At 43.4% G+C, this 27,010-nt stretch overlaps 1 protein-coding gene across 7 annotated transcripts in view; it reads right to left on the bottom strand.

Moving 5' to 3' along the window:
• lrch1 (leucine-rich repeats and calponin homology (CH) domain containing 1) overlaps nucleotides 1-27,010 on the bottom strand; it is a 148,877-nt gene that overhangs the window by 22,917 nt on the left and 98,950 nt on the right. For all 7 annotated transcript variants that reach the window (XM_064944345.1, XM_064944344.1, XM_064944346.1 and 4 more), the window contains exons 5-11: nucleotides 13,307-13,443; nucleotides 12,755-12,885; nucleotides 11,770-11,857; nucleotides 11,032-11,137; nucleotides 8,218-8,324; nucleotides 2,322-2,389; nucleotides 1,606-1,686 (exon numbers count right to left, since the gene is read on the bottom strand). In XM_064944345.1, coding sequence (XP_064800417.1) covers nucleotides 1,606-1,686; nucleotides 2,322-2,389; nucleotides 8,218-8,324; nucleotides 11,032-11,137; nucleotides 11,770-11,857; nucleotides 12,755-12,885; nucleotides 13,307-13,443 — 718 coding nt within the window. The remainder of the gene's footprint in view (nucleotides 1-1,605; nucleotides 1,687-2,321; nucleotides 2,390-8,217; nucleotides 8,325-11,031; nucleotides 11,138-11,769; nucleotides 11,858-12,754; nucleotides 12,886-13,306; nucleotides 13,444-27,010) is intronic.

The following is a 27,010-nucleotide window of genomic DNA, read 5'->3' as shown; positions in this document are numbered from 1 at the left end:
ACAGCCCGGGATCGAACCCGGGTCTGTAGTGACACCTCTAGCACTAAGATGTAGACCGCTGTGCCACTCGAGAGCCTGCATCTATGCTGCAATAGTCTATGTGCCGGGGGGCTAGGATCAGTGGGTTATATCTGGTGTAATTCTCCTGTCTTATCTGGTGTCCTGTGTGAATTTAAGTATGCTCCCTCTAATTATATATTCCTCCCCTCCCGAAGACCTGAGCCCCAGGACCATGCCTCAGGACTACCAAGCCTGATGACTCATGGCTGTCCCCAGTCCACCTAGTCATTCTGCTGCTTCAGTTTCAACTATTCTGTCTGTGGCAATGGAACCCTGACCGGTTTACCGGACGTGCTTCCTTGTCCCAGACCTGCTGTTTTTTTCTCTTGCTCTCTCTACCGCACCTGCTGTCTCGACCTCTGTATTCTCGGCTATGAAAGGCAAACAGACATTTACTCCTGAGGTACTGACCTGTTGCACCCGCTAAAATCACTGATTATTATTTGACCGTGCTGGTCATCTATCTATCTTGAAGAACAATCTGGTCTTAATGGCCGTGTACTCTTATAATCTCCACCCGGCACAGCCAGAAGAGGACTGGCCACCCCTTAGAGCCTGGTTCCTCTCTAGGTTCCTTCCTAGGTTCCTGCCTTTCTAGGGAGTTTTTCTTAGCCACCATGCTCCTACATCTACATTGCTTGCCGTTTGGGGTTTAGGCTGGGTTTCTGTATAAGCACTTGTGACGTCTGCTGATGTAAAAGGGGCTTTAAAAATAAATTTGATTGATGTTGAAGCTGCACTTGGTGTGCTGTGGTGCCTTTTCTCTGCAGCGGGGAGGAGAGTGAGACAACATGCACCAGGTCACATAGGCACTTGCTGTCATTTTTTTTTTACACTGTGACCAGGCTATAGGGAGTGGAGGCCGTACAGTGTGTATGTGTGAATGTGTGTGTAAGACACCGGAGCAGGCACAGAGGGAGAGACCGCAACCGCTGTTAACTCCCACTAGACTAACTTCTTGCTAGTTATTTATCATCCCATCTGATTACATAGTACCTGTCTTGACTGTATCAAATCAAGAGTATTTAGCTAAGTAGGCGAACCATAATGTTACTGAGCTTCTCACCGTCCTACAGTTAGCCTACACATAACAACAACTCCATTCAGATTATAGCCTAAATAGCAGTTTACCTGTAGGCTTTAGGTCTTTCTCATTTCAGTTTTAATTCTGCCATTTTAATTCCATCTTCCATTGATTAGATATACCCTAACTTGCTTGCTATACAAGATGAGCAGCAATATAATTGTCTCTCCCTGGAAGAGCAAGGATCAGAGGGCATGCCTTTTTTTGCTCATTTTTCCATATGATCAATATAGAACCGCATCATGCAGCCCATATGTTTAGACTTCTAAGACATTCCCAAGTTTATAAGCCTATCACAACTAAATAAATAACAGTTGTATTGTGATAGTGTAGGCTACTGCATATTACATGGATTTTTCTAACTTTGTAAAAAAATTCTAAAGGCGTGCATCAACAGCTTGTATGAATGTAAGCCTGGAGGTGCTAAACATGTTTCTATTAAGTATCATAATGGTGCCCACCTGTTAGGGTCTTGTAGTAGCTCCACAGCCTCCTTCAGCTGGTTGATCATGGCAATGTGTGTTCCTTCTGTGACCTTTGACCTATGGGCCAGGAAACAGGAAGTGAGTCATCTTGTTTACAATTCAGAACCACGTTTCACCAAGACATAATATTTTTGGAAGATGACAACATTCACATGAAGAATATTTTAAATGCCAACCTAATGTCGACCTGGTATAGATATCAAAGGCACAACCAAAATACATCATGTGGTTTGTAGCAGAACATTGTAGCAGAACACACACAGCTTTGCTGTGGCAAGAAAATAGCATGGTGATGGTCTGTTTAAATAAAGAGCATTTCTCCAAGCCTCTTTTTGGGCCACATTCGACAGCGTGGGTCTACTAAGAAAACAGCGACCACAGTATAGAAGAGCCAAGAACAACTTGGGAGGAGCACAGCTTCTTAAAAAACACCAAAGACCTTTCTACATTGGCCTAGGGTAAAGAGCTGACAGTGTACATCAATCAATGTGAATACAGATGGACAAAGAGTACTACTGCCTATGGATGCATAAAGACAAAAATAACACCTTATACTGTAGCCCAGAGAGAGAAAGGACAGAAACAGACCAACACAGAGACACACCCACTACAGTGAACAGAGAGAGGGATGTAAAAAGGAGAGAACTGGATGGATGACGAGATGAAAGACGGATGGATGGAGGGATACTCACGTCTGTTCAGAGGCCCAGTGTGTTTCTTCTTCTATCCTGAGGGGCTCGTCGTAGTCTGCCGCCCGTCCCTGCACGAGCAGGAATACACACACACACACACACACACACACACACACACCACACACACACACGACATCAGCTGCAGTCAGGTCATATGATCCAGAGAACCAGCCAGCGATTGGTTGCGGTTCAACATTACCGTCACTAGACTTTTTCATAGTGAGTGAGAGAGTGAATAAGCAGGCCAGTATGCCCCCTCACACTCCCCCCTCCCTTGTTCAAAGATCTGCTGACACAATCCACATGGGGTTGAAGATGAGACCACCCTATCAAATTCAATTCAATTCATGGGCTCTATTGGCATGGGAAACATGTTTATATTTCCAAAGCAAGTGAAATAGATAAACAATAGTGGAATAAACCAGAAATTAACAGTAAATAGTACACTCACAAGTCTCAAATGTCATTATGGCTATTTACAGTGTTTATACCTCGCTGTCACACGCCCATGGGACAGCAGGGGAGGGAGGTGAGAGAGATAGAGAATAAAAGACGGAGAATAGTGGGAAAAGCAGAACGACAGATTTTCACCTTGTCAGCTCTGGGGATACAATCTGGCAACTTTACAGTTAAATAGTCCAACGCAATAATGACCTGCCTCTCTCCTTGCATTCCACAAGTGACTGTTACGCGAATGCAGTAAGCCAAGGTAAGTTGCTAGCTAGCATTAACCTCTTGAAACTCTAGGGGCGCTATATCATTTTTGGATAAAAAGACGTGCCCGTTTTAAGCGCAATATTTTGTCACAAAAAGATGCTCGACTATGCATATAATTGGTAGCTTTGGAAAGAAAACACTGACGTTTCCAGAACTGCAAAGATATTTTCTGTGCGTGCCCTAGAACGTGAGCTACAGGCAAAACCAAGATGACGGCATCCAGGAAATGAGCAGGATTTTTGAGGCTCTGTTTTCCATTGTCTCCTTATATGGCTTTGAATGCGAGAGGAGTAAGTCTGCCCTTTCTGTCGTTTCCCCAAGGTGTCTGCAGCATTGTGACGTATTTGTAGGCATATCATTGGAAGATTGACCATAAGAGACCACATTTACCAGGTGTCCGCCCGGTGTCCTGCGCCGAAATTGGTGCGCAAAAGTCAGCTGCAAGTATTTTTCCACAGAATTCAGAGAAGAATGCAGGCTTCCACGAACGATATATCAATGAAGAGATATGTGAAAGAACACCTTGAGGATTGATTCCAAACAACGTTTGCCATGTTTCGGTCGATATTATGGAGTTAATTCGGAAAAAGTTTGACGTTGTAGGTTACTGAATTTTCGGTTCGTTTCGGTAGCCAAATGTGATGTACAAAACGGAGCGATTTCTCCTACACACAGACGCTTTCAGGAAAAACTGCGCATTTGCTATGTAACTGAGAGTCTCCTCATTGAAAACATCTGAAGCTCTTCAAAGGTAAATGATTTTATTTGGTTATCTGGTTTTTGTGAAAATGTTGCGTGCTAAATGCTACTCAAAATGCTAAGCTAGCTTAGCATACTCTTACACAAATTAGTCAATTGCTATGGTTCAAAAGCATATTTTGAAAATCTGAGATGACAGTGTTGTTAAGAAAAGGCTAAGCTTGAGAGTAGGCGCATTATTTTCATTTCATTTGCGATTTTCAGAAATCGTTAACGTTGCGTTATGCTAATGAGCCTGAGGCTTTTAGTCACGATCCCGGATCCGGGATGGGGAGTTTCAAGAGGTTAAACATATCTTATAAAAAACAAATCAATCATAATCACTAGTTACAGTGCCTTGTGAAAGTATTCGGCCCCCTTGAACTTTGAACTTTTGCCACATTTCAGGCTTCAAACATAAAGATATAAAACTGTGTTTTTTGTGAAGAATCAACAACAAGTGGGACACAATCATGAAGTGGAACGACATTTATTGGATATTTCAAACTTTTTTAACAAATCAAAAACTGAAAAATTGGGCGTGCAAAATTATTCAGCCCCTTTACTTTCAGTGCAGCAAACTCTCTCCAGAAGTTCAGTGAGGATCTCTGAATGATCCAATGTTGACCTAAATGACTAATGATGATAAATACAATCCACCTGTGTGTAATCAAGTCTCCGTATAAATGCACCTGCACTGTGATAGTCTCAGAGGTCCGTTAAAAGCGCAGAGAGCATCATGAAGAACAAGGAACACACCAGGCAGGTCCGAGATACTGTTGTGAAGAAGTTTAAAGCTGGATTTGGATACAAAAAGATTTCCCAAGCTTTAAACATCCCAAGGAGCACTGTGCAAGCGATAATATTGAAATGGAAGGAGTATCAGACCACTGCAAATCTACCAAGACCTGGCCGTCCCTCTAAACTTTCAGCTCATACAAGGAGAAGACTGATCAGAGATGCAGCCAAGAGGCCCATGATCACTCTGGATGAACTGCAGAGATCTACAGCTGAGGTGGGAGACTCTGTCAATAGGACAACAATCAGTTGTATATTGCACAAATCTGGCCTTTATGGAAGAGTGGCAAGAAGAAAGCCATTTCTTAAAGATATCCATAAAAAGTGTTGTTTAAAGTTTGCCACAAGCCACCTGGGAGACACACCAAACATGTGGAAGAAGGTGCTCTGGTCAGATGAAACCAAAATTGAACTTTTTGGCAACAATGCAAAACGTTATGTTTGGCGTAAAAGCAACACAGCTCATCACCCTGAACACACCATACCCACTGTCAAACATGGTGGTGGCAGCATCATGGTTTGGGCCTGCTTTTCTTCAGCAGGGACAGGGAAGATGGTTAAAATTGATGGGAAGATGGATAGAGCCAAATACAGGACCATTCTGGAAGAAAACCTGATGGAGTCTGCAAAAGACCTGAGACTGGGACGGAGATTTGTCTTCCAACAAGACAATGATCCAAAACATAAAGCAAAATCTACAATGGAATGGTTAAAAAATAAACATATCCAGGTGTTAGAATGGCCAAGTCAAAGTCCAGACCTGAATCCAATCGAGAATCTGTGGAAAGAACTGAAAACTGCTGTTCACAAATGCTCTCCATCCAACCTCACTGAGCTCGAGCTGTTTTGCAAGGAGGAATGGGAAAAAATTTCAGTCTCTCGATGTGCAAAACTGATACATACCCCAAGCGACTTACAGCTGTAATCGCAGCAAAGAATTAACTTAAGGGGGCTGAATAATTTTGCACGCCCAATTTTTCAGTTTTTGATTTGTTAAAAAAGTTTTAAATATCCAATAAATGTCGTTCCACTTCATGATTGTGTCCCACTTGTTGTTGATTCTTCACAAAAAAATACAGTTTTATATCTTTATGTTTGAAGCCTGAAATGTGGCAAAAGGTCGCAAAGTTCAAGGGGGCCGAATACTTTCGCAAGGCACTGTACATGGTTGATGATATTACTAGATATTATCTAGCGTGTCCTGCGTTGCATATAATCTGACTGAGCATACAAGTATCTAAGTATCTGACTGAGCGGTGGTAAACATTCATTCAAACAGCACTTTCGTGCGTTTTGCCAGCAGCTCTTTTTTGCGTGTCAAGCATTGCGCTGTTTATGACTTCAAGCCTATCAACTCCCAAGATGAGGCTGGTGTAACCGAAGTGAAATGGCTAGCTAGTTAGCGCGCGGTAATAGCGTTTCAAACATAACTTGCTCTGAGCCTTCTAGTAGTTGTTCCCCTTGCTCTGCATGGGTAAAACGGCTTCGATGGTGGCTGTTGCCGTTGTGTTGCTGGTTCGAGCCCAGGGAGGAGTGAGGAGAGGGACGGAAGCTATACTGTTACACTGGCAATACTAAAGTGCTTATAAGAACATCTAATAGTGAAAGGTTAACTTCTTGAAACTCCCCATCCCGGATCCGGGTTTGTGACTAAAGCCTCAGGCTCATTAGCATAACGCAACGTTAACGATTTCTGAAAATCGCAAATAAAATGAAAATAATGTGTCTGCTCTCAAGCTTAGCCTTTTCTTAACAACACTGTCATCTCAGATTTTCAAAATATGCTTTTGAACCATAGAAATTGACTAATTTGTGTAAGAGTATGCAAAGCTAGCATAGCATTTTGAGTAGCATTTAGCACGCAACATTTTCACAAAAACCAGATAACCAAATAAATAAAATCATTTACCTTTGAAGAGCTTCTGATGTTTTCAATGAGGAGACTCTCAGTTACATACCAAATGCACAGTTTTTCCTGAAAGCGTCTGTGTGTAGGAGAAATCGTTCCGTTTTCTACATTGCGTCTGGCTACCGAAACGAACCGAAAATTCAGTCACCTACAACGTAAAACTTTTTCCGGATTAACTACATAATATCGACCGAAACATGGCAAACGTTTGGAATCAATCCTCAAGGTGTTTTTTTCACATATCTCTTCATTGATATGCAGTTCGTGGAAGCTTGCTTTCCTCTCTGTATCCCATGGGAAAATACTGGCAGGTGACTTTTGCGCACCAATTTCGGCGCAGGACACCGGGCGGACACCTGGTAAATGTGGTCTCTTATGGTCAATCTTCCAATGATCTGCCTACAAATACGTCACAATGCTGCAGACACCTTGGGGAAACGACAGAAAGGGCAGGCTCATTCCTCTCGCATTCACAGCCATATAAGGAGACAATGGAAAACAGAGCCTCAAAAATCCTGCTCATTTCCTGGATGCCATCTCATCTTGGTTTTGCCTGAAGCTCACGTTCTAGGGCACGCACAGAGAATATCTTGGTCGTTCTGGACACGTCAGAGTGTTTTCTTTCGAATGCTATCAATTATATGCATAGTCGAGCATCTTTTTGTGACAAAATATCTTGTTTAAAACGGGAACGTTTTTCATCCAAAAATGAAATAGCGCCCCCATAGATGTAAGAGGTTAATGAAATACAAATGGTATAGAGGGAAATAGTCCTATTATTCCTATAATAACTACAACCTAAAACTTCTTACCTGGGAATATTGAAGACTCATGTTAAAAGGAACCACCTTCTTTCATATGTTCTCATGTTCTGAGCAAGGAACTGAAACGTTAGCTTTCTTACATAGCAAATATTGCACTTTTAATTTAATCTCCAACACTTTGTTTTTGCATTATTTAAACCAAATTGAACATGTTTCATTATTTACTTGAGGCTAAATTGATTTTATTGATGTATTATATTAAGTTAAAATAAGTGTTCATTCAGTATTGTTGTAATTATCATTATTACAAATAAATAAATACAAATCGTCCGATTAAATCGGTATTGGCGTTGAAAATTCATAAATCGGTCGACCTCTAATTGAGATGACTGGGATATCATCCATACTGGCCTATTGACATGACTGAGATATCAATATATCATGATCTAAATTGCAATCTAAATGATTACTGAAGATTCATATTCCATCCATATGCATTAACGTTACAGTATCATTAGGGGCCATTAATCAAGCCTACCGGCCATCCAAAGGTCTTCACCAAGAGTTGATGGATAAAAGTGTGATCGGTTAAACAGTACTGGGGTCATAGAGAACGAATGTAATATACATGAGACTGGAAGTCTGAACACATCAGCTCCACTTTTCATTCTGTTAAAAACACCAATCCTTATTATTTACAGCACGGCCATTTCCCCATGGGTCTTTGACAATACAGACAGCCTTAATGATGCACATTATCACCCTTAGTAACAGCTCCAGAGTCCGTCTAGACTTCTAGCTCATAATGGATGATGCTGAGACCCAGGTAGAAAAAGTTGACCCAAAATCACCTATTAAAGGAGTTCACCCCAAATGTCAAAATGTATGAATTCAACAAGTTGCTCACCTAATTAACTTTAGACCAAATCTTTCAGGGAGTGAGTGAGTGCGAGAGAGAGAATGGCCTTGCCTTGATGTAGCTGACAAAGCAGTTGCTGAGAGCAGAAGAGTCTCTGTAGCCAAACTGTTCCTTCAGGGCCTCAGTGGGGCTCTCCTCTATCAGTCGCACCCCGTCCGCTACAGGGGGCAGAGATCGAGGTCAGAGATCAATGGAAAGAATGTCAAAGTTCAAAGGCTGTACTGTATGGAGACACTGTCCCTTATATATATATATATATATATGTGTTGAGAATATAGTGTTTGATCGCTCGTTTATGAGATTTGGGTGGATAGTGAAACAACATTACACTCCCCTCCGTATGTATTTGGACAATGAATATTTGTGTTTTTATATGTCATCATTGGACTTGTATTAAAATGTACAGAAGGTGACAGTACAGTATTTGAGGGTATTTTCATGCATATCTTTTTATCCATTCATAACTATTTTTTTATTTTTTATAAACAATGCATGAGAAGACTTTGCCTTTGTTCGTTAATTAAGGTGTGCAGACTGAATACGTGGTCTGTGCAGGGTGAATATGTGGTCTGTGGTACGGTAATTTGGTAAAAAGCCAATTTGACATTGCTCAGTACATTGTTTTCGCTGAGGAAATGTACGAGTCTGCTGTTAAGGCAAAGCTCACTCTCTCGCATCCATCCGAGCTCTGCTAATATAACAGCCCAGATAGTCTGAGGCAGCTGTATTGTCCTCTCTGCTACACTTTTCCACAGGATGGATGAGTCCACCATGTTGCATTTTTCCAATAAATTAGAGGGCTTTGTGACTAAAAGGTGACGGCCATCATCTCATCTGAGTCAGTCTGATCAAGCCTGCTATTTAACACAAACTCAGCAAAAAAAGAAACGTCCTCACTGTCAACTGCATTCATTTTCAGCAAACTTAACATGTGTATATATTTGTATGAACATAACAAGATTCAACAACTGAGACATAAACTGAACAAGTTCCACAGACATGTGACTAACAGAAATGGAATAATGTGTCCCTGAGCAAAGGGGGAGGGGAGGGGGGAGGGGATCAAAATCAAAAGTAATAGTCAGTATCTGGTGTGGCCACCAGCTGCATTAAGTAACGCAGTGTATCTCCTCCTCATGGACTGCACCGGATTTGCCAGTTCTTGCTGTGAGATGTTATCCCACTCTTCCACCAAGGCATCTGCAAGTTCCAGGACATTTCTGGGGGAATGGCCCAAGCCCTCACCCTCCGAGGGCTAGGGGCTATCACCCTCCGAGGGCTAAGGGCTATCATCCTCCGAGGGCTAAGGGCTATCACCCTCCGAGGATGTCTTCCCTGGAACGCACAGCGTTGAGATTGCCTGTGATGACAACAAGCTAGGTCCGATGATGCTGTGACACACTGCCCCAGACCATGACTGACCCTCCACCTCCAAATCGATCCCGCACCAGAGTACAGGCCTCGGTGTAATGCTCATTCCTTCGACGATAAACGCGAATCCGACCATCACCCCTGGTGAGACAAAACCACGACTCGTTACTGAAGAGCACTTTTTGCCAGTCCTGTCTGGTCCAGCGACGGTGGGTTTTTGCCCAAAGGCAACGTTGTTGCCGGTGATGTCTGGTGTGGACCTGCCTTACAACAGGCCCAAAGCACTCAGTCCAGCCTCCCTCAGCCTATTGCGGACAGTCTGAGCATTGATGGAGGGTTCCTGGTGTAACTCGGGTAGTTGTTGTTGCCATCCTGTACCTGTCCAACAGGTGTGATGTTTGGGTGTACAGATCCTGTGCAGGTGTTGTTACACGTGGTCTGCAACGGCGAGGACTATCAGCTGTCCGTCCTGTCTCCCTGTAGCACTGTCTTAGGCGTCTCACAGTACGGACATTGCAATTTATTTCCCTGGCCACATCTGCAGCCCTCATGCCTCCTTGCAGCATGCCTAAGGAACGTTCACGCAGATGAGCACGGACCCTGGGCATCTTTCTTTTTGTGTTTTTCAGTCAGTAGTAAGGCCTCATTAGTGTCCTACGTTTTCATAACTGTGACCTTAATTGCCTACCGCCTGTAAGCGGTTAGTACCTTAACGACCGTTCCACCTTATTCATTAATTGTTTATGGTTCATTGAACAAGCATGGGAAACTGTGTTTAAACCCTTTACAATGAAGATCTGAAGTTATTTGGATTTTAACTAATTATCTTTGAAAGACAGGGTCCTGAAAAAGGGACGTTTCTTTTTTTGCTGAGTTTACATGTTACACATACACTTCATTAGTACTGTTACACTCTCACACCACCTTCACTTTCAACACCATTCCCACCCAGTCTGAGGACCGCCAGCCTATCAGTGACCTCCTCCCAGACTACTCCCTGTGTGTGCCGACATAGCCTTCCTGGTGTATATCTTTACTTCCTGTCCCCACCTCACACACAGAGTTTAGCCCGGGTCAACACTGCCCCAGAGCTCCCTCCGTCTTTCTCAAAAACAACAATCTGGGGAAAAACTCCCACTGAGCCACATAGAGACACCGGAAACATCTCTTTTATCCCACGTCCTCTCTTTAGAACAACAGAAAGTGACAATGTTTCTATTCTGTTTCCTCTTGTGGCAGATAGGGGCATAACATAAACCAGAGGCCTCTCTACAGTGTCTATCTGGGCAGTGTTACTGTGTTATCCTAATCTGAGGATGTAACACACAGCCCTGCTGGCTGTTCTCTTCTCCTATTCAGGAGTGCTGGTATCGGGGATGGGTGGCTACTCATTGACAGGGTCGGTGGGTGGAGTGGGGTGGAGATATCCTTACTGAGAGTGTCAGAGACGTGTGGCGTTGTGTGTGTGTGTGTGTGTGTGTGTGTGTGTGTTACCTGTGAGAGCGCTGATGTGTTCACTGGAGTCGTCTTTGCTTAGCCCCTCCTCCTCTGTGATGTGGGACATGGGGACATTGAGACTCAAGCTGTCCTCGTCTGAGGGCTGAAACAACCACACAGCTCAGTTACCAAAAACATTAGCAAACATTTCTGTTACCAACAGAAATCTAAGCACTTCAGCTGGTACAACTGGTACAGTATTTCAGTCAGAATCAGCCAAATGTTTCAGCTGACAAAAAACAACCAGATATACTGTGTCAAATGCATCATTCCAGAGAACTGTCGTATCATAACAGACAATATCTTCTTCACTACTTCGATCTGATCAGCACAAAATACACTGAGGTCATGGATGAATGTGTACTGGTAGAAAAGTAAGAAAGAACAACAAAGAAAAAAAAGAAACTCCCCCAAAAAGAAAGGGAAGACGACAAAGAAAAGCAAGACATAGATAGCCTGCTACCCTCAGGCGGTGGCTATGTGCTCAGCCAGCACAGTACAGCCTAGAACAGCTCTGAAGAAATGGTGACTATTCAACATCACTAGGTCGATGTGCTATTTCTTGCATAATATTATTATATACATTTCTAAACTTTCTGAAGTCATGGCGCAGAAAATTAAGGGAACGTTCAATGGCAATGTATAATGTCGGACACCTACGGTGTAATCAATGCAAATGTTACACACAAATGCATGCGGTCGTACGCACACAACAAACACAAACACTCATTCTACCTCGGTGGCAGACAGTCTCTTGTCCCCGTTGTCACTGCCAACTCCTGAGTCAGTGTCCTGTTTCTTATTCTGGTCAATGTCCTCCGTGCTGAGGGGAGAGGGGTGAGAGGATTATGGGACGGCCAGGGTCAGGAGGTAAAGACGCACACGGAGGAGGAAAGAGGAGAGAAACTGACAGAGCAGAGTCTAATTGCTCCGATCACAGTGGAGAAGCACGGCTCTGTCACTCTCTTTCTCTCGCTCCGTCTCACACACACATGGAAGCTAGGTTTAAGGGAAGTTATCCACGGAACAGTCTCCAGACAACTGAACCGAGATTCTCGCTCTCGCACACACACACCTTGTCATTTCTAGGCCACCTACATTTGCATCCCAAGGGAGCATGTTCACTGATCAGAGTGAAGCATATGGCATTCTGTCCTTATCTTCATTCACATAAACACGCTAGATCCAATTCTTGCCTCACACAGACTTAATCATTATTACCATTCAATATATAAACTTTATGAGAATCCATGTGAATACAGTTCTACTAAAGCATTGAACCAGGGTGTTGGATCCTTCTACTATTGCTCTATGGCTGAATTATAAATAGCTCTGCTGTTCTTTTCCTCCACTGCCAGGAGTGTGTGTGTGTGAGTGGGATGTGAGTGTGAGTGTCTAAGCTCTCCAGGACAAAAGGAACATTTGTCCTGCCCACGCTTTGCAGTGGGGAGGGTTATAGGGGTGGGGGTGGACATTACAGGGCACATTACAGAACATAACATCCTCCCTCCCTGTAAAACACTTCACTCTCATACACACTGTGAGAGGAAGGCTCAGCAGCAGCACTATAACAACAGGTAGAAATGGAGAATCTGGCAACACTCCGTGGTAAATAAATCGGAGCTTGCCAATACTGGCCCTAGAGAGCCAAAGTGTGTGCAGGCTTTTGTACCAGCCCAGCACTAACAGTTGCCTCACTAGGGTTGCCATAGCAACTCACCTGCCAGTGGTGGGGCGTGATAGGCTGAGGCGCTCCATGACAGGCAGGTAGAGAGAGTCAGGCATCTTGTCACTCCGACACGCCTCGATGCTCAGGTACTTAAATACGTGAACTTTTCCCTTTATGCAGATCTAGAAAACAGATGATGATAGAAAAGTAGAAGGTACACAAATAATTCCACTATATGGAAAGCTAAAACAAAATAAACAGTGACATGGTCAATAGAATGCCCTATGATGAATGCTACTACATTCCATTGCAGCGTATATCATGCCAAGCTGTGGAGAAAGCAATAGCCCCATGCAGACCCAGACTAGGGACGGCCATTTGAAATATTTTAACTATTCAAATAATATGACATTTTTTCAGATATCCGGATATTTGAAATACATTGCATTTTTTGTGAACATTATGTGCTCTGACAAAGCCTTTTCATTGTTAAAATAGGGCTATATATTTGTACTTTTATGAATATGCCTACTTGCAAGTAATCGAATACTAACGACCATTCGGATATTTGATTATCTGTGCCCATCCCTAACCCAGACTGACCTGTGCAGGTGGGCTCTGTAGGGGGTTGTTCTCCAGCTGTAGTGACTGGAGCTGGGACATTTTCCTGTAGCATACTGGGATGGTGGACACCTTGTTACAGGAGAAATCAAACTTCACCAGGGGAAGCTCCGCCAAGTCTGAGGGCGAACACACAATTCCTAGAGTTAGAGGAATAATTGTGTGTGTGTGTGTGTGTGTGTGTGAGTGTGTCAACAGCTCTGGGACTCCAGTGGTCTCCTGAGGGTCATCGTTGCCAGGGAGCGACATGAAGCTCCATCCACCTATCAGGTGAGAGCTTACAGCCCTGTCAGTCATCCTGAGGAAGAGGGAATGTCCACAAGAACATCTACATAACCCACATCAACAACCCAGTATAAACACCCAGACAATCTCTGAGCAACATCCACAGAATCCAGAGTGTGTGGGTTGACAAGGTCATGACTAGGATCATCAGACATAACTTTCCCCTCTAGAAACCCCTACAGCCCAGCATGAGCAGTTATGCTACTTCAAGGGTCCCTCAGTGCCAAAGTTCCACTAACATGGACCATGCCAAAATGTAAAAATAAACTGGAGGAACGCATCTTAGGCACTAACCTCGGCACAAACCACTATGGCCCTGTCCATGTGGGAGGAGAGACATAGCTAGGGAACAGAAGAAAACCACAGACAGAGGCTGACTATCATAACATTGGAAAATACTGATCAAATAAATAGCAGCTATTAGGCTGGGTGTTACTGGTGTAGCGTTGTCGTATCATATGCATTTAAATGAGCAACATTGGATAAAGTAGTCCTGGAATCAGACAGAGAGAAAACAGACAGTGAAAGATCAATGACAGAGAGAGAAATATGGTAAATATATTAACAGCCCAGCCAGCATATTTGGTTCCTTGGAAGTTGTGGAAACGTACGTTTTTGGTTTCGCATTGGTTCTGGGAACAAAGCAAGAACGAAAGTGAAAATTTCACCTGTAAATATTTAGGTTGAAGGCAGGTTCTGAGAAAGTTTTAATATGGTTCCCTAACATTTTCCTGGGAGGTTTGATTCATGTTCTGAGAACAGTAATTATAGGTTATCGGAAGGTAATTAAATAACATTGAGAACATGTTTCAATAAGACTTTTTATAACACCGTTAGCTTAGTTTGGGTTAAATGTTTTGAACTCCAAGCACAGAAATTCTGATAAAAATACACTAAATAGAACAATGAGGAAACCTGTAAAAAGCAAAAGCACTGAAATTCCCACAGAAGAACGTTGTTTCTTAAAGTTCTCTGAACATTCTGAGAACATGACTTTAAATAGAACCATGAGGAAACCTTATGAGGAAGTACAGAAATTCTCAGCTAAGAAACATATGGTTCTCAGACCGCTATGAGCTAGCTGAGTATCCTGCACCATTCCCATAAGTTTGTGGGAGGGTTGTATGCAAAATAATCACAGGACAAGCAAGCTCTCACAAAGCTCTAAGAAAACACATGCTTCTCAGAACGTTACGTGCAAGCTAGGAGAGAAAGAGTAACAGACAGAGCTAGAGAGTCTCAGAGTTTCTGTGCCAGCAACACATTCCTCAAAAGGTCGAAATTCAAGCGAAACAATGACGACTATATCTCTCTGACAACCTTTTATAATTAAAATCGCTGAGATGAAAGATAAATATTGGCTTGGAGGACATGAGGGTGAGCTCCAAATATAATCTTTTTAACCTCTTGGAACTCCCCATCCCGGATCCGGGATCGTGACTAAAGCCTCAGGCTCATTAGCATAACGCAACGTTAACGATTTCTGAAAATCGCAAATAAAATGAAAATAATGCGTCTGCTCTCAAGCTTAGCCTTTTCTTAACAACACTGTCATCTCAGATTTTCAAAATATGCTTTTGAACCATAGAAATTGACTAATTTGTGTAAGAGTATACAAAGCTAGCATAGCATTTTGAGTAGCATTTAGCACGCAACATTTTCACAAAAACCAGATAACCAAATAAATAAAATCATTTACCTTTGAAGAGCTTCTGATGTTTTCAATGAGGAGACTCTCAGTTACATACCAAATGCGCAGTTTTTCCTGAAAGCGTCTGTGTGTAGGAGAAATCGTTCCGTTTTCTACATTGCATCTGGCTACCGAAACGAACCGAAAATTCAGTCACCTACAACGTAAAACTTTTTCCGAATTAACTACATAATATCGACCGAAACATGGCAAACGTTGTTTGTAATCAATCCTCAAGGTGTTTTTTCACATATCTCTTCATTGAAATATCGTTCGTGGAAGCTTGCTTTCCTCTCTGAATCGCATGGAAAAATACTGGCAGCTGACTTTTGCGCACCAATTTCGGCGCAGGACACCGGGCGGACACCTGGTAAATGTGGTCTCTTATGGTCAATCTTCCAATGATCTGCCTACAAATACGTCACAATGCTGCAGACACCTTGGGGAAACGACAGAAAGGGTTGACTCACTCCTCTTGCATCCACAGCCATATAAGGAGACAATGGAAAACAGAGCCTCAAAAATCCTGCTCATTTCCTGGATGCCGTCTCATCTTGGTTTTGCCTGAAGCTCACGTTCTAGGGCACGCACAGAAAATATCTTGGTAGTTCTGGACACGTCAGAGTGTTTTCTTTCTTTTTGTGACAAAATATTGCGCTTAAAACGGGCACGTTTTTTTATCCAATAATGAAATAGCGCCCCCATAGATGTAAGAGGTTTTAACCAACCAGTATTCTACTTTTCTTAATTAGCTGAAATGAGAATGTCTGTCACATCCTCTTCCCTCAAGGTCACCCCTTAAAATAACTTACGAGGGACTTCTACCATCATTCAGTCTAAAAAGGGAGACATCTCATTCTTAATAGTACAGTAAATCAATTCCATTTCCCAAGCTTTAAAGAACTTTACCAACATTTTCTACAACAGGATTTCAACCTCCAGACAATATTTTCAGAATCTATATCACCTACTGCATTTCCTATTCCCAAAATTGGGTACACGCAATGCCCCTCAGGAATACCCCAAATAAAAATGTGATTCACATTCTTTTACATTTATGGCTTTTTCAAGAATCTCAAATATAAAATACATTTTGATTTGTTTAACCTCTTACATCTATGGGGGCGCGATTTCATTATTGGATAAAAAAACGTGCCCGTTTTAAGCGCAATATTTTGTCACAAAAAGATGCTCGACTATGCATATAATTGAGCTTTGGAAAGAGAACACTCTGACGTTTCCAAAACTGCAAATATATTGTCTGTGAGTGCCCCAGAACTGATGCTACAGGCGAAACCAAGTTGAAACTTCAAACAGGAAATGAGCAGGATTTTTGAGGCTCTGTTTTTCATTGTCTCCTTATATGGCTGTGAATGCACAAGGAATGAGCCTGCCCGATCTATCGTTTCCCCAAGGTGTCTGCAGCATTGTGACGTATTTGTAGGCATATCATTGGAAGATTGACCATAAGAGACTACATTTGCCAGGTGTCCGCCCGGTGTCCTCCGTCGAAATTGGTGCGTCATCTTCAGCTGCACGTCTTTTTCCAAGCGATTCAGAGGAGAAAGTAGACATCCACGAACGATATATCAATGAAGAGATATGTGAAAAACACTTTGAGGATTGATTCTAAACAGCGTTTGCCGTGTTTCAGTCGATATTATGGAGTTAATTTGGAAAACAGTTCGCCGTTTTGATGACTGAATTTTCGTTGTTTTTTGGTACCCAAACGTGATGTACAAAACGGAGCAATTTCTCCTACACAAAGAATCTTTCAGGAAAAACTGAACATTTGCTATGTAACTGAGAGTCTCCTCATTGAAAACATCCAAAGTTCTTCAAAGGTAAATGTTTTTATTTGAATCTTTTTCTGGTTTTTGTGCAAATGTTGCCCGCTAAATGCTACGCTAAATGCTACGCTAGCTATCAATACTCTTACACAAATGCTTGTTTTGCTATGGTTCAAAAGCATATTTTGAAAATCTGAGATGACAGTGTTGTTAAGAAAAGGCTAAGCTTGAGAGCTAGCACATTCATTTCATTTGCGATTTTCATAAATAGTTAACGTTACGTTATGAGCTTGAGGCTATAACTGGATACAGGTTTTTTTCATAGCCAAACGTGAACAAAACGGAGCGATTTGTCCTACACAAATAATATTTTTTGAAAAACTGAACATTTGCTATCTAACAGAGAGTCTCCTCATTGAAAACATCTGAAGTTCTTCAAAGGTAAATTATTTTATTTGAATGGTTTTCTTGTTTTTGTGAAAATGTTGCTGGCTGAATTCTAGGCTTATAGCTATGCTAGCTATCAATACTCTTACACAAATGCTTGTTTAGCTATGGTTGAAAAGCATATTTTGAAAATCTGAGATGACAGTGTTGTTAACAAAAGTCTAAGCTTGAGAGCAAATATATTTTATTTCATTTCATTTGCGATTTTCATGAATAGTTAACGTTGCGTTATGCTAATGAGCTTGAGGCTATAAATAGGATCCCGGATCCGGGATTGCTCGACGCAAGAAGTTAACAGTTTTTTGGTTACTACATGATTCCATATGTGTTATTTCATAGTGTTGATGTCTTCACTATTATTTTACAATGTAGAAAAACCCTTGAATGAGTAGGTGTTTTGACCGGTAGCGTATGTGAGAGTGGATTCTCGACCCTCACTAGTATGAAAACGAAACAGGCACAGACTGTGTGTGGGAAATTACTTAAGACTGAGACTCTCTCCAACATAACCCAACATTGCAGAGTTAGATGCATCCTTTCAAGCACACCCTTCTCATTAACCAGTGGTAAGTAATTCACAATATCGATGAACAAATAAGGTTTTAATAAATACTTTTTCATTTACCCGCCAATTTCATGTTTCCAATTGGTAGTTACAGTATTGTCTCATCGCTGCAACTTCCGTACGAACTCGGGAGAGGCGAAGGTCGAGAGCCGTGCGTTCTCCGAAACCCAAGCCACACTGCTTCTTGACACAATGCCCACTTAACCCAGAAGCCAGCCGCACCAACGTGTCAGAGGAAACACCGTATACCTGGAGACAGTGTCAGCCTGCACTGCGCCCGGCCCACCACAGGAGTCGCCAATGCATGATGGGACAAGGACATCCCTGCTGGCCAAACCCTCCGATAATCCGGACGATGCTGGGCCAATTGTGCGCCATCCCATGGGTCTCCCGGTCGCGGCCAGCTGCGACAGAGCCTGGACTCGAACCCAGAATCTCTAGGGGCACAGCTAGCACTGCCTTAGACCACTGCACGATTCGGGAGGCCCCAAATAAGGTTTTATATGTAAGATGGCTAAATAAAGAGCAAAATAATTGATTATTAATATTTGTGCCTTGGTCCTATAAGAGCTCTTTGTCACTTCCCACGAGCCCGGTTGTGACAAAAACTTACACTCGTTCTTATGTTTAATAAATGTATCGTACAGTGTGTATGTGTGTGTGGCAGGCTTAGAATGATGGCAAAAAACAACATTTGAGAGTGTGCTGACCCTGGTGCTAGAGGGGATATAGAGCTGGAGGTTGAATGAAGGGGTACGGGACAATAAGAAGTTTGGGAACCACTGACCTACTGAATCAGTAACCATAGGAATTTCCAAAAACCAACAAAGAAACCCTTTCCTTCAGTAAACCTCTAAGGCAAGACGACTAAAATACTTCAGTGCCTTGGTGGTCCAGTAAGGGTGTCTCAACAAAAAGACATTTGAGGAGGGACGCCCCGAAAGTTCAACAACCATTCATCTAAAACCCGATTTCCCAACATCCCCTCCTCCCCAGGGCTCTCGTCCAATCCACTATCTCCTCTTCTGTCCTCCACTAACGGAGTCGAGCCTCCTGGCCAGATTAAGGCTCATCAATCAAACGCAGAGAGGATGGAGCATCTGCAGCGGGATCAAAGCACTTTCTGTAAATCTGCAAGAGACACGCACACGAGGAAAATATGTAGTAAGACTGGTCGGAAAAATACTCTCGTCCATCATTCAGACAACGAGAGGTTCTGACAGATGGTGGGTGGCGTCTCTGGGACAGAGAGCTGTCCTGTCACAGACGTCTTTTACTCTACTTGACCTCTCAAACCACAAAGACCACTGCTAAAATACAGAGGCCCTAAGACATACCAGGAGACTGGATCACAGACATCATATATCTGTCTGAGACAGATATACACTGAACAAAAATATAAAAAATGCAACATGTAAAAGTGTTGGTCCCATGATTAATGAGTTGAAATAAAACATTCCCGAAATGTTCCAGATGCACAAAAACCTTATTGCTCTCAAATTTTGCGCAGACATTTGTTTACATCCCTCTTAGTGAGCTTTTCTCCATTGCCAAGATAATCCATCCATCCATCTGACATATCAAGACGCTCATTAAACAGCATGATCATTACACAAGCGCACCTTGTGCTGGGTACAATAAAAGGTCACTCTAAAACAGGGGTGGGCAATTCCAGTCCGATGGCCTGATTGATGTCACAGTTTTTCCCCAGCCCCAGCTAACACACCTGACTAGAATAAACACCTAATCATGATCTTCAGTTTAGAATGCAATTTGATTAAATCAGCTGTGTTTGCTAGGGATGGAGAAAAAGTGAGACACCAGTCAGGCCCTCGAGGACTGGAGTTGTTGCCCCCCCCCCCCCTAAAATGTTCAGTTGTCACAGAACACAATGCCACAGGCGTTCCAAGCTGAGGGAGTGTGCGATTGGCATGCTGACTGCAGGAATGTCCACCAGATCTGTTGCCAGAGAATTTAATGTTCATTTCTCTACCATAAACTGCCTCCAATGTGAATTTAGAGAATTTGGCAGTACGTCCAACCTGTCGCAGCAGACCATGTGTAACCACGCCAGCCCAGGACCTCCACATCCGGCTTCTTCACCTGCGGGATCGTCTGAGACAAGCCACCTGGACAGCTGATGAAACGGTGGGTTTGCACAACAGAATAATTTCTGAACAAACTGTCAGAAAGTCTCAGGGAAGCTCATCTGTGTGCTCATCGTCCTTACCAGGGTCTTGACCTACTGTAGTTTGGCGTCGTAACCGACTTCAGTGGGAAAATGCTCACCTTCGATGGCCACTGACACGCTGGAGAAGTGTGCTCTTCATAGATGAATCCCGGTTTCGACTGTAGTGGGCAGTTTGGGCTTTGTGTGGGCGAGCGGTTTGCTGGTGTCATCGTTGTGACCAGAGTGCCCTACTGGCTGAGCTCAGATATCAGTTACTTGGAATATAGTTCAGAATATATAAACACATTCAGCAGGGCTGTAACCAATGTTCCCTGAAACGTTTTGGGCCACTGAGAAAATGTTTGGTCTTGTGAGCAGAAACTTGGTCATTGTAAGAATTTTGCTTACAGTGAACACTGAGGCTGTATCCTTAGTAGCCAATAGGCTATTGTGGCAATTTGAGTATAACGTAGTTCTACCAATAAAACAAAACGGAACATTAGTACATGTAAATAGCTTTTGATTTCTATGATTATAGTCTACAGTAGCCTATATGTGCTGTTCAATGAAGGCCTACATTGCATGAGACTTTTAAACACGTTTTTACATTATGAAGGGCTTGACATTAATTCATGATGTTTTACTTGGTCTGTGACACCATAGGCCAAATATGTTTTAGGTTATGTTCATTTGTATTGTGTTGTAGGATGCAAAAAAACACTTACAATAAATTATCATTACCATACAGAGAATTAGACAATGTAGCCTACCCCTCTGCCGATTGGCTTATTTGCACAGTCAAGCACGTCTAAAAATACAACACTGCCCCTTTATGACATAAGCTTTTTACCTGACTGGCTGTTCAAAGACAACTTGAAATGGAGCCTACACGTTTTGTGCTCTTGTAGGAAGCAGTAACACCCCATTGCTGAACTATACTTATCTATCACTGGGCTAATAACTCGCCAACTACCAAAGAATATCAACAAATGTGCACACGTGCGGATCAAATCTGAAAAACCCATTCCCTCCCGGGCGATTGAAAGACTGATCGTGGGCTACCCCACCAATAGAATTCCACTCCTACAAGAAAATCAAAGACTCAATCTTGCAAAGTTAGATTTGTTTTTGGTTTGTTGCACTGAAAAGTTGCTGATATAATGTTGAGTCGATCACAGAAAAAACGTTGATCTATATTTTTTATTTTACCTTTATTTAACTAGGCAAGTCAGTTAAGAACAAATTCTTATTTTCAATGATGGCCTAGGAACAGTGGGTTAACTGCCTATTCAGGGGCAGAACGACAGATTTGTACCTTGTCAGCTCGGGGATTTGAAGGATCAAATGGATGGAATTTCCTTCCGGTTACTAGTCCAACGCTCTAACCACTAGGCTACCCTGCCGCCCCATATAGCGCGAACTCAGTGAAATTCCATCTCTCGCTTGCATCTCTGTGCAGCAATCATGGAGGTAATCTGTTGTGCACACGCGCAATTTATAGTGAACGTTAGCTATGACTGAATAATTGAGTAACCGTAGGAACTGACCGTTATGAACACTGCCAATAAAATAACCATCAACACTTTTTATAATAGGCCCTACATTCATTAACTTTATTTTCATGTACGGTGCATTGGGAAAGTATTCAGACCCCTTCACTTTTTCCACATTTTGTATTCTGCCATATTCTAAATAGGATTACATTGAGGGGGGGGGGGGCAATCTACACACAATACCCCATGAATGACAAGGCAAAAACAGGTTCAGAAATTTTAGCAAAAACAAAAACATTATTAAAAAAAGAAGAGAAATGTAACATTTACACAAGTATTCAGACCCTATACGAAGAACCTTTGGCAGAGATTACAGCCACGAGTTTTCTTAGATACAGTATGATGCTACAAACTTGGCACACCTGTATTTGGAGAGTTTCTTCCATTCTTCTCTGCAGATCCTCTATCATATCTAATTTCAGGTCTCTCCAGAGCTGTTAGATCGGGTTCAAGTCTGGGATCTGGCTGGGCCACTCAAGGACATTCAGAGACTTGTCCCGAAGCCACTTCTGCTTTGTCTTGGCTGTGTGCTTAGGGTCATTGTCCTGTTGGAAGGTGAACCTTCGCCCCAGTCTGAGGTCATGAGAACTCTGGAGCAGGTTTTCATCAAGGACCTCTCTGTACTTTGATCCGTTCATCTTTGCCTTGATCCTGACAAGTCTCACAGTCCCTGCCGCTGAAAAACATACCCACAGCATGATGCTGCCACTACCATGCTCCACCATAGGCAGCATTCGTGCAAAACGTGAACCACCGCATTTAACCATAGAAAGATGACTGGGAATATGGCCGAATATAAACAGTGTAGTTATTTAATCCGCAAGGCAATCAAACAAGACAAATGTCGGTATAGGGACAAAGTGGAGTCGGAATTCAACGGCTCAGACACGAGACGTATGTGGCAGGGTCTACAGGCAATTACGAACTACAAAAAGAAAACCAGCCACGGACACAGATGTCTTCCATCCAGACAAACTAAACACGTTCTTTGCCTGCTTTGAGGATAATACAGTGCCACCGACACGGCCCGCTACCAAGGACTGCGGGCCCCCCCTCTCCTTCTCCGTGCCCGACGTGAGAAAGGCAATTAAATGTGTTAACCCCCGTAAGGTTGCTGGCCCAGACGGCATCCCTAGCCGCATCCTCAGAGAATATGCAGACCAGCTGGCTGGTGTGTTTATGGACATATTAAATCACTCCCTATCCCAGTCTGCTGTCCCCACATGCTTCAAGATGGCCACCATTGTTCCTGTACCCAAGAAGGCAAAGGTAACTGACCTAAATGACAATCACCCCGTAGCACTCACTTCTGTCATCATGAAGTGCTTTGAGAGACTAGTTAAGGATCAAATCACATCCACCTTACCTGCCACACTAGACCCACTTCAGTTTGCATACCACCCCAACAGGTTCACAGACGATGCAATCACCATCACACGGCCCTATCCCATCTGGACAAGAGGAACACAAAAGTAAGAACGCTGTTCATTGACTAAAGCTCAGCATTCAACACCATAGTACCCTCCAAGTTCATCATTAAGCTTCAGGCCCTGCGTCTCAACCACACTCTGTGCAATTGGATCCTGGACTTCCTGGCGGGCTGCCCCCAGGTGGTAAAGGTAGGAAACAACATCTCCACTTTGCTAATCCTCAACACTGGGGCCCCACAAGGGTGTGTGCTCAGCCCCCTCCTGTACTCCCGGTTCACCCATGACTGCGTGGCCATGCACGCCTTCAACTCAATCATCAAGTTCGCAGAGAACAGAAGTGGGCTTGATTACCAACAACGACGAAACCACCTACAGGGAGGAGGTGAGGGCACTCGGAATGTGATGTCAGGAAAACAACCTCTCACTCATCGTCAACAAAACAAAGGAGATGATCGTGGACTTCAGTAAACAGCAGAGGGAGCACCCCCTATCCACATCGATGGGACAGCAGTGGAGAAAGTGGACACATCACGGACAAACTGAAATGGTCCACCCACACAGACAGTGTGATGAAGAAGGCACAACACCACCTCTTCAAATTTCTTCAGCCTCCTGAGGTTGTCTTGTCACCTAAATCCTTCAAACTTTTACAGACGCACAATTGAGAGCATCCTGTCGGGCTGTTTCACCGCCTGGTACGGCAATGTGGCAAAGAAGGGGGTCGAGTGGTAAATGGAAGATATGTGAGAGCAGAACTAATAAACGGGCTCTGCCCGATCACTAAAAAATGGCCACCCCTGTCAGAACTACAGATCACAAAATGGCCGACCACCAAAACTACAAGTCCCAGAAGCAAGGGGAACCCTCAGAAGGTGGAGCCAACCCACAGATAAAGGGTCAAGAAAAACCAGGAAGAGGAGAAGAGAGTGCTGGAAGGATCTGTGAACAATAGAGAAAGAGACAATAGAGATTGGCTGGATTTACCGTGTATGAGCTGGACTGTTTTGGACTTACCTGTTGGCGTTTGGACCTGGACCTACCGAGAACCCGATTCGTGTACCGAACTCTGCTATATTGACCTCGCCTACGGCCTGGGTGGACCAGGACGGAGAAACCAACACGCAGGTACTGTCCTGTTCGAAATAACTCTCATTCTTGGGTGATTTGGTGACAGTTTACCACTTAGTTTGTGACAAACGCTCCTAACCTTGAAGAGGTTTGCCACACGTGGTGGAGGATGCGGACATGGACTAACCATACCACTAGTTAGGTAGAAGAAAAAAAAATGTTCAGTTAGCACTCCAAAGGGGAGTCAGGTTTTTTTTGTGGCTTTGTTTGGTTAGGACAGTTTCTCAGGAAAATGAGTATGCAGGGAGCCATACAGGCCCTGTTACAAGCGGCGGCCGCCCAACAAGAGGCAACTAGAGCTCAACAAATAGCTCATCAGGATGCAATGCGAATGTATCAGGACACGTTACAGGTCCAGCACCGCACCAACCAGCTGCTCAGAGAAGAGCAAGAGAGAAACATCCGGGAGTTAAGAGAAGGCCTAAAGGGTCTAGCGGACCAAATTGGGGCTCAATTACCAGCTGCAAATACCCAGAGGAGGGCCAATCATTTTCTTCAAAAAATGACAGCGCAGGATGATGTGGAAGCATATCTTACCACCTTCGAAAGGACGGCAGAGAGGGAGAAGTGGCCAAAAGAAGAACGGGCAGGGCTTCTGGCACCATACCTGGCAGGGGACGCTCAAAAAGCGTATTTCGACCTGGAGTTGAAAGATGCACAGGATTACGATAAACTAAAGGGAGAGATCCTGACTAGACTGGGAGTGACCAATACCGTGAGGGCACACCGCTTCCACCAGTGGTCCTACCGACCGGGACAACCCCCACGAACACAGATGTTCGACTTGATTCACCTGGCACGGAAATGGTTGCGACCAGAGACCCGGTCATCCGCCGAGATCGTTGAGACCATCGTACTCAACCAGTTTCAGCGAGGTCTACCCCAAGAAGTGAGACGATGGGTTGGCCAGAACGAGGTACTTTCCGCCGACCATCTCGTGGACCTGGTTGAACGGTATTGTATGGCAGGAACAGCTGAGCAGGCACAGGAGGAAAGATTCCCGTTCCCCAGGCATGGGCAAACCAGCGGACAGGGTAAGGCTGTCCCAGCATATAGAGGGGGAAGAGAGCAGCGTGGGGCCATGAGGAAAGAATCAGAATCAAGCCGAGACACTAAGGGAAAAAACGGAAACCGGGACTGGGTGTCGAGGGGGTCTCCCCCCCGAACCCCTATTATCTGTTACAATTGTAATCAACCAGGACATATTGCAGCCTACTGCCCTATTAACCTCTTACATCTATGGGGGCGCTATTTCATTTTTGGATGAAAAACGTTCCCGTTTTAAACAAGATATTTTGTCACAAAAAGATGCTCGACTATGCATATAATTGATAGCATTCGAAAGAAAACACTCTGACATGTCCAGAAATACCAAGATATTCTCTGTGCGTGCCCTAGAACGTGAGCTTCAGGCAAAACCAAGATGAGATGGCATCCAGGAAATGACAAGGATTTTTGAGGCTCTGTTTTCCATTGTCTCCTTATATGGCTGTGAATGCGAGAGGAATGAGCCTGCCCTTTCTGTCGTTTCCCCAAGGTGTCTGCAGCATTGTGACGTATTTGTAGGCAGATCATTGGAAGATTGACCATAAGAGACCACATTTACCAGGTGTCCGCCCGGTGTCCTGCGCCGAAATTGGTGCGCAAAAGTCACCTGCCAGTATTTTTCCATGCGATACAGAGAGGAAAGCAAGCTTCCACGAACTGCATATCAATGAAGAGATATGTGAAAAAACACCTTGAGGATTGATTCCAAACAACGTTTGCCATGTTTCGGTCGATATTATGTAGTTAATCCGGAAAAAGTTTTACGTTGTAGGTGACTGAATTTTCGGTTCGTTTCGGTAGCCAGACGCAATGTAGAAAACGGAACGATTTCTCCTACACACAGACGCTTTCAGGAAAAACTGCGCATTTGGTATGTAACTGAGAGTCTCTGTCACGTAGAGTAGGCCAGAAGGCTAAACTGGATAACCTAACCTCTATCAAAATAAAAAGATGGCGGAACCGCAAAAGTTCTTCTGTGCAAAGGTGTTTATTTACAAGTGATTCCGGAACAAAAAACAACAGTACTGCCATCAACGTCTACCTTATGGGACAGCTTAAAAACAATGCTGCCCCATCCACAGCTCAATCCAAACTGCTTCTCCATGACTGAAAGAGAGGCTCCTTTTGTAGGGCTAGCCCCTCCCCTCAGAACAATTAACCCTAATTAATTAATCAATTAACAATAGAAACCTACATTTTCCATGAACTAAACATACTGAAGGATATACATTGCAACACGGTTTTAAACAATATCACAACATAACATTTACAACATTACATCACTACTGACAATATCTTTCAATATGCCCATATGCATTAATGAGCCATTTGGGACAGGCACTATAAAGCCAACCCAATTCCCTTAGCTCGGGTCCTTTTCCAGCATACCCGGAAGCTACAGAGATGGAGAGAGAGGAACAGAACAAACAAACAATGCGCTCATCCACAACATTGATAAGTATAATAATTATTGTATCTCTCAAATATGAACATTGACAAGTGTGAAATGCATGCACCAAGACAGAAGTTAATTTGTGTGTCGACCCACATTGTTAACTTATCTTATAATGGCACAGGGAG

Source organism: Oncorhynchus masou, chromosome 29, assembly GCF_036934945.1.
Source record: "Oncorhynchus masou masou isolate Uvic2021 chromosome 29, UVic_Omas_1.1, whole genome shotgun sequence".
NCBI classification, from domain to species: domain Eukaryota; kingdom Metazoa; phylum Chordata; class Actinopteri; order Salmoniformes; family Salmonidae; genus Oncorhynchus; species Oncorhynchus masou.
This window is presented reverse-complemented; position numbering and strand designations above follow the sequence as displayed.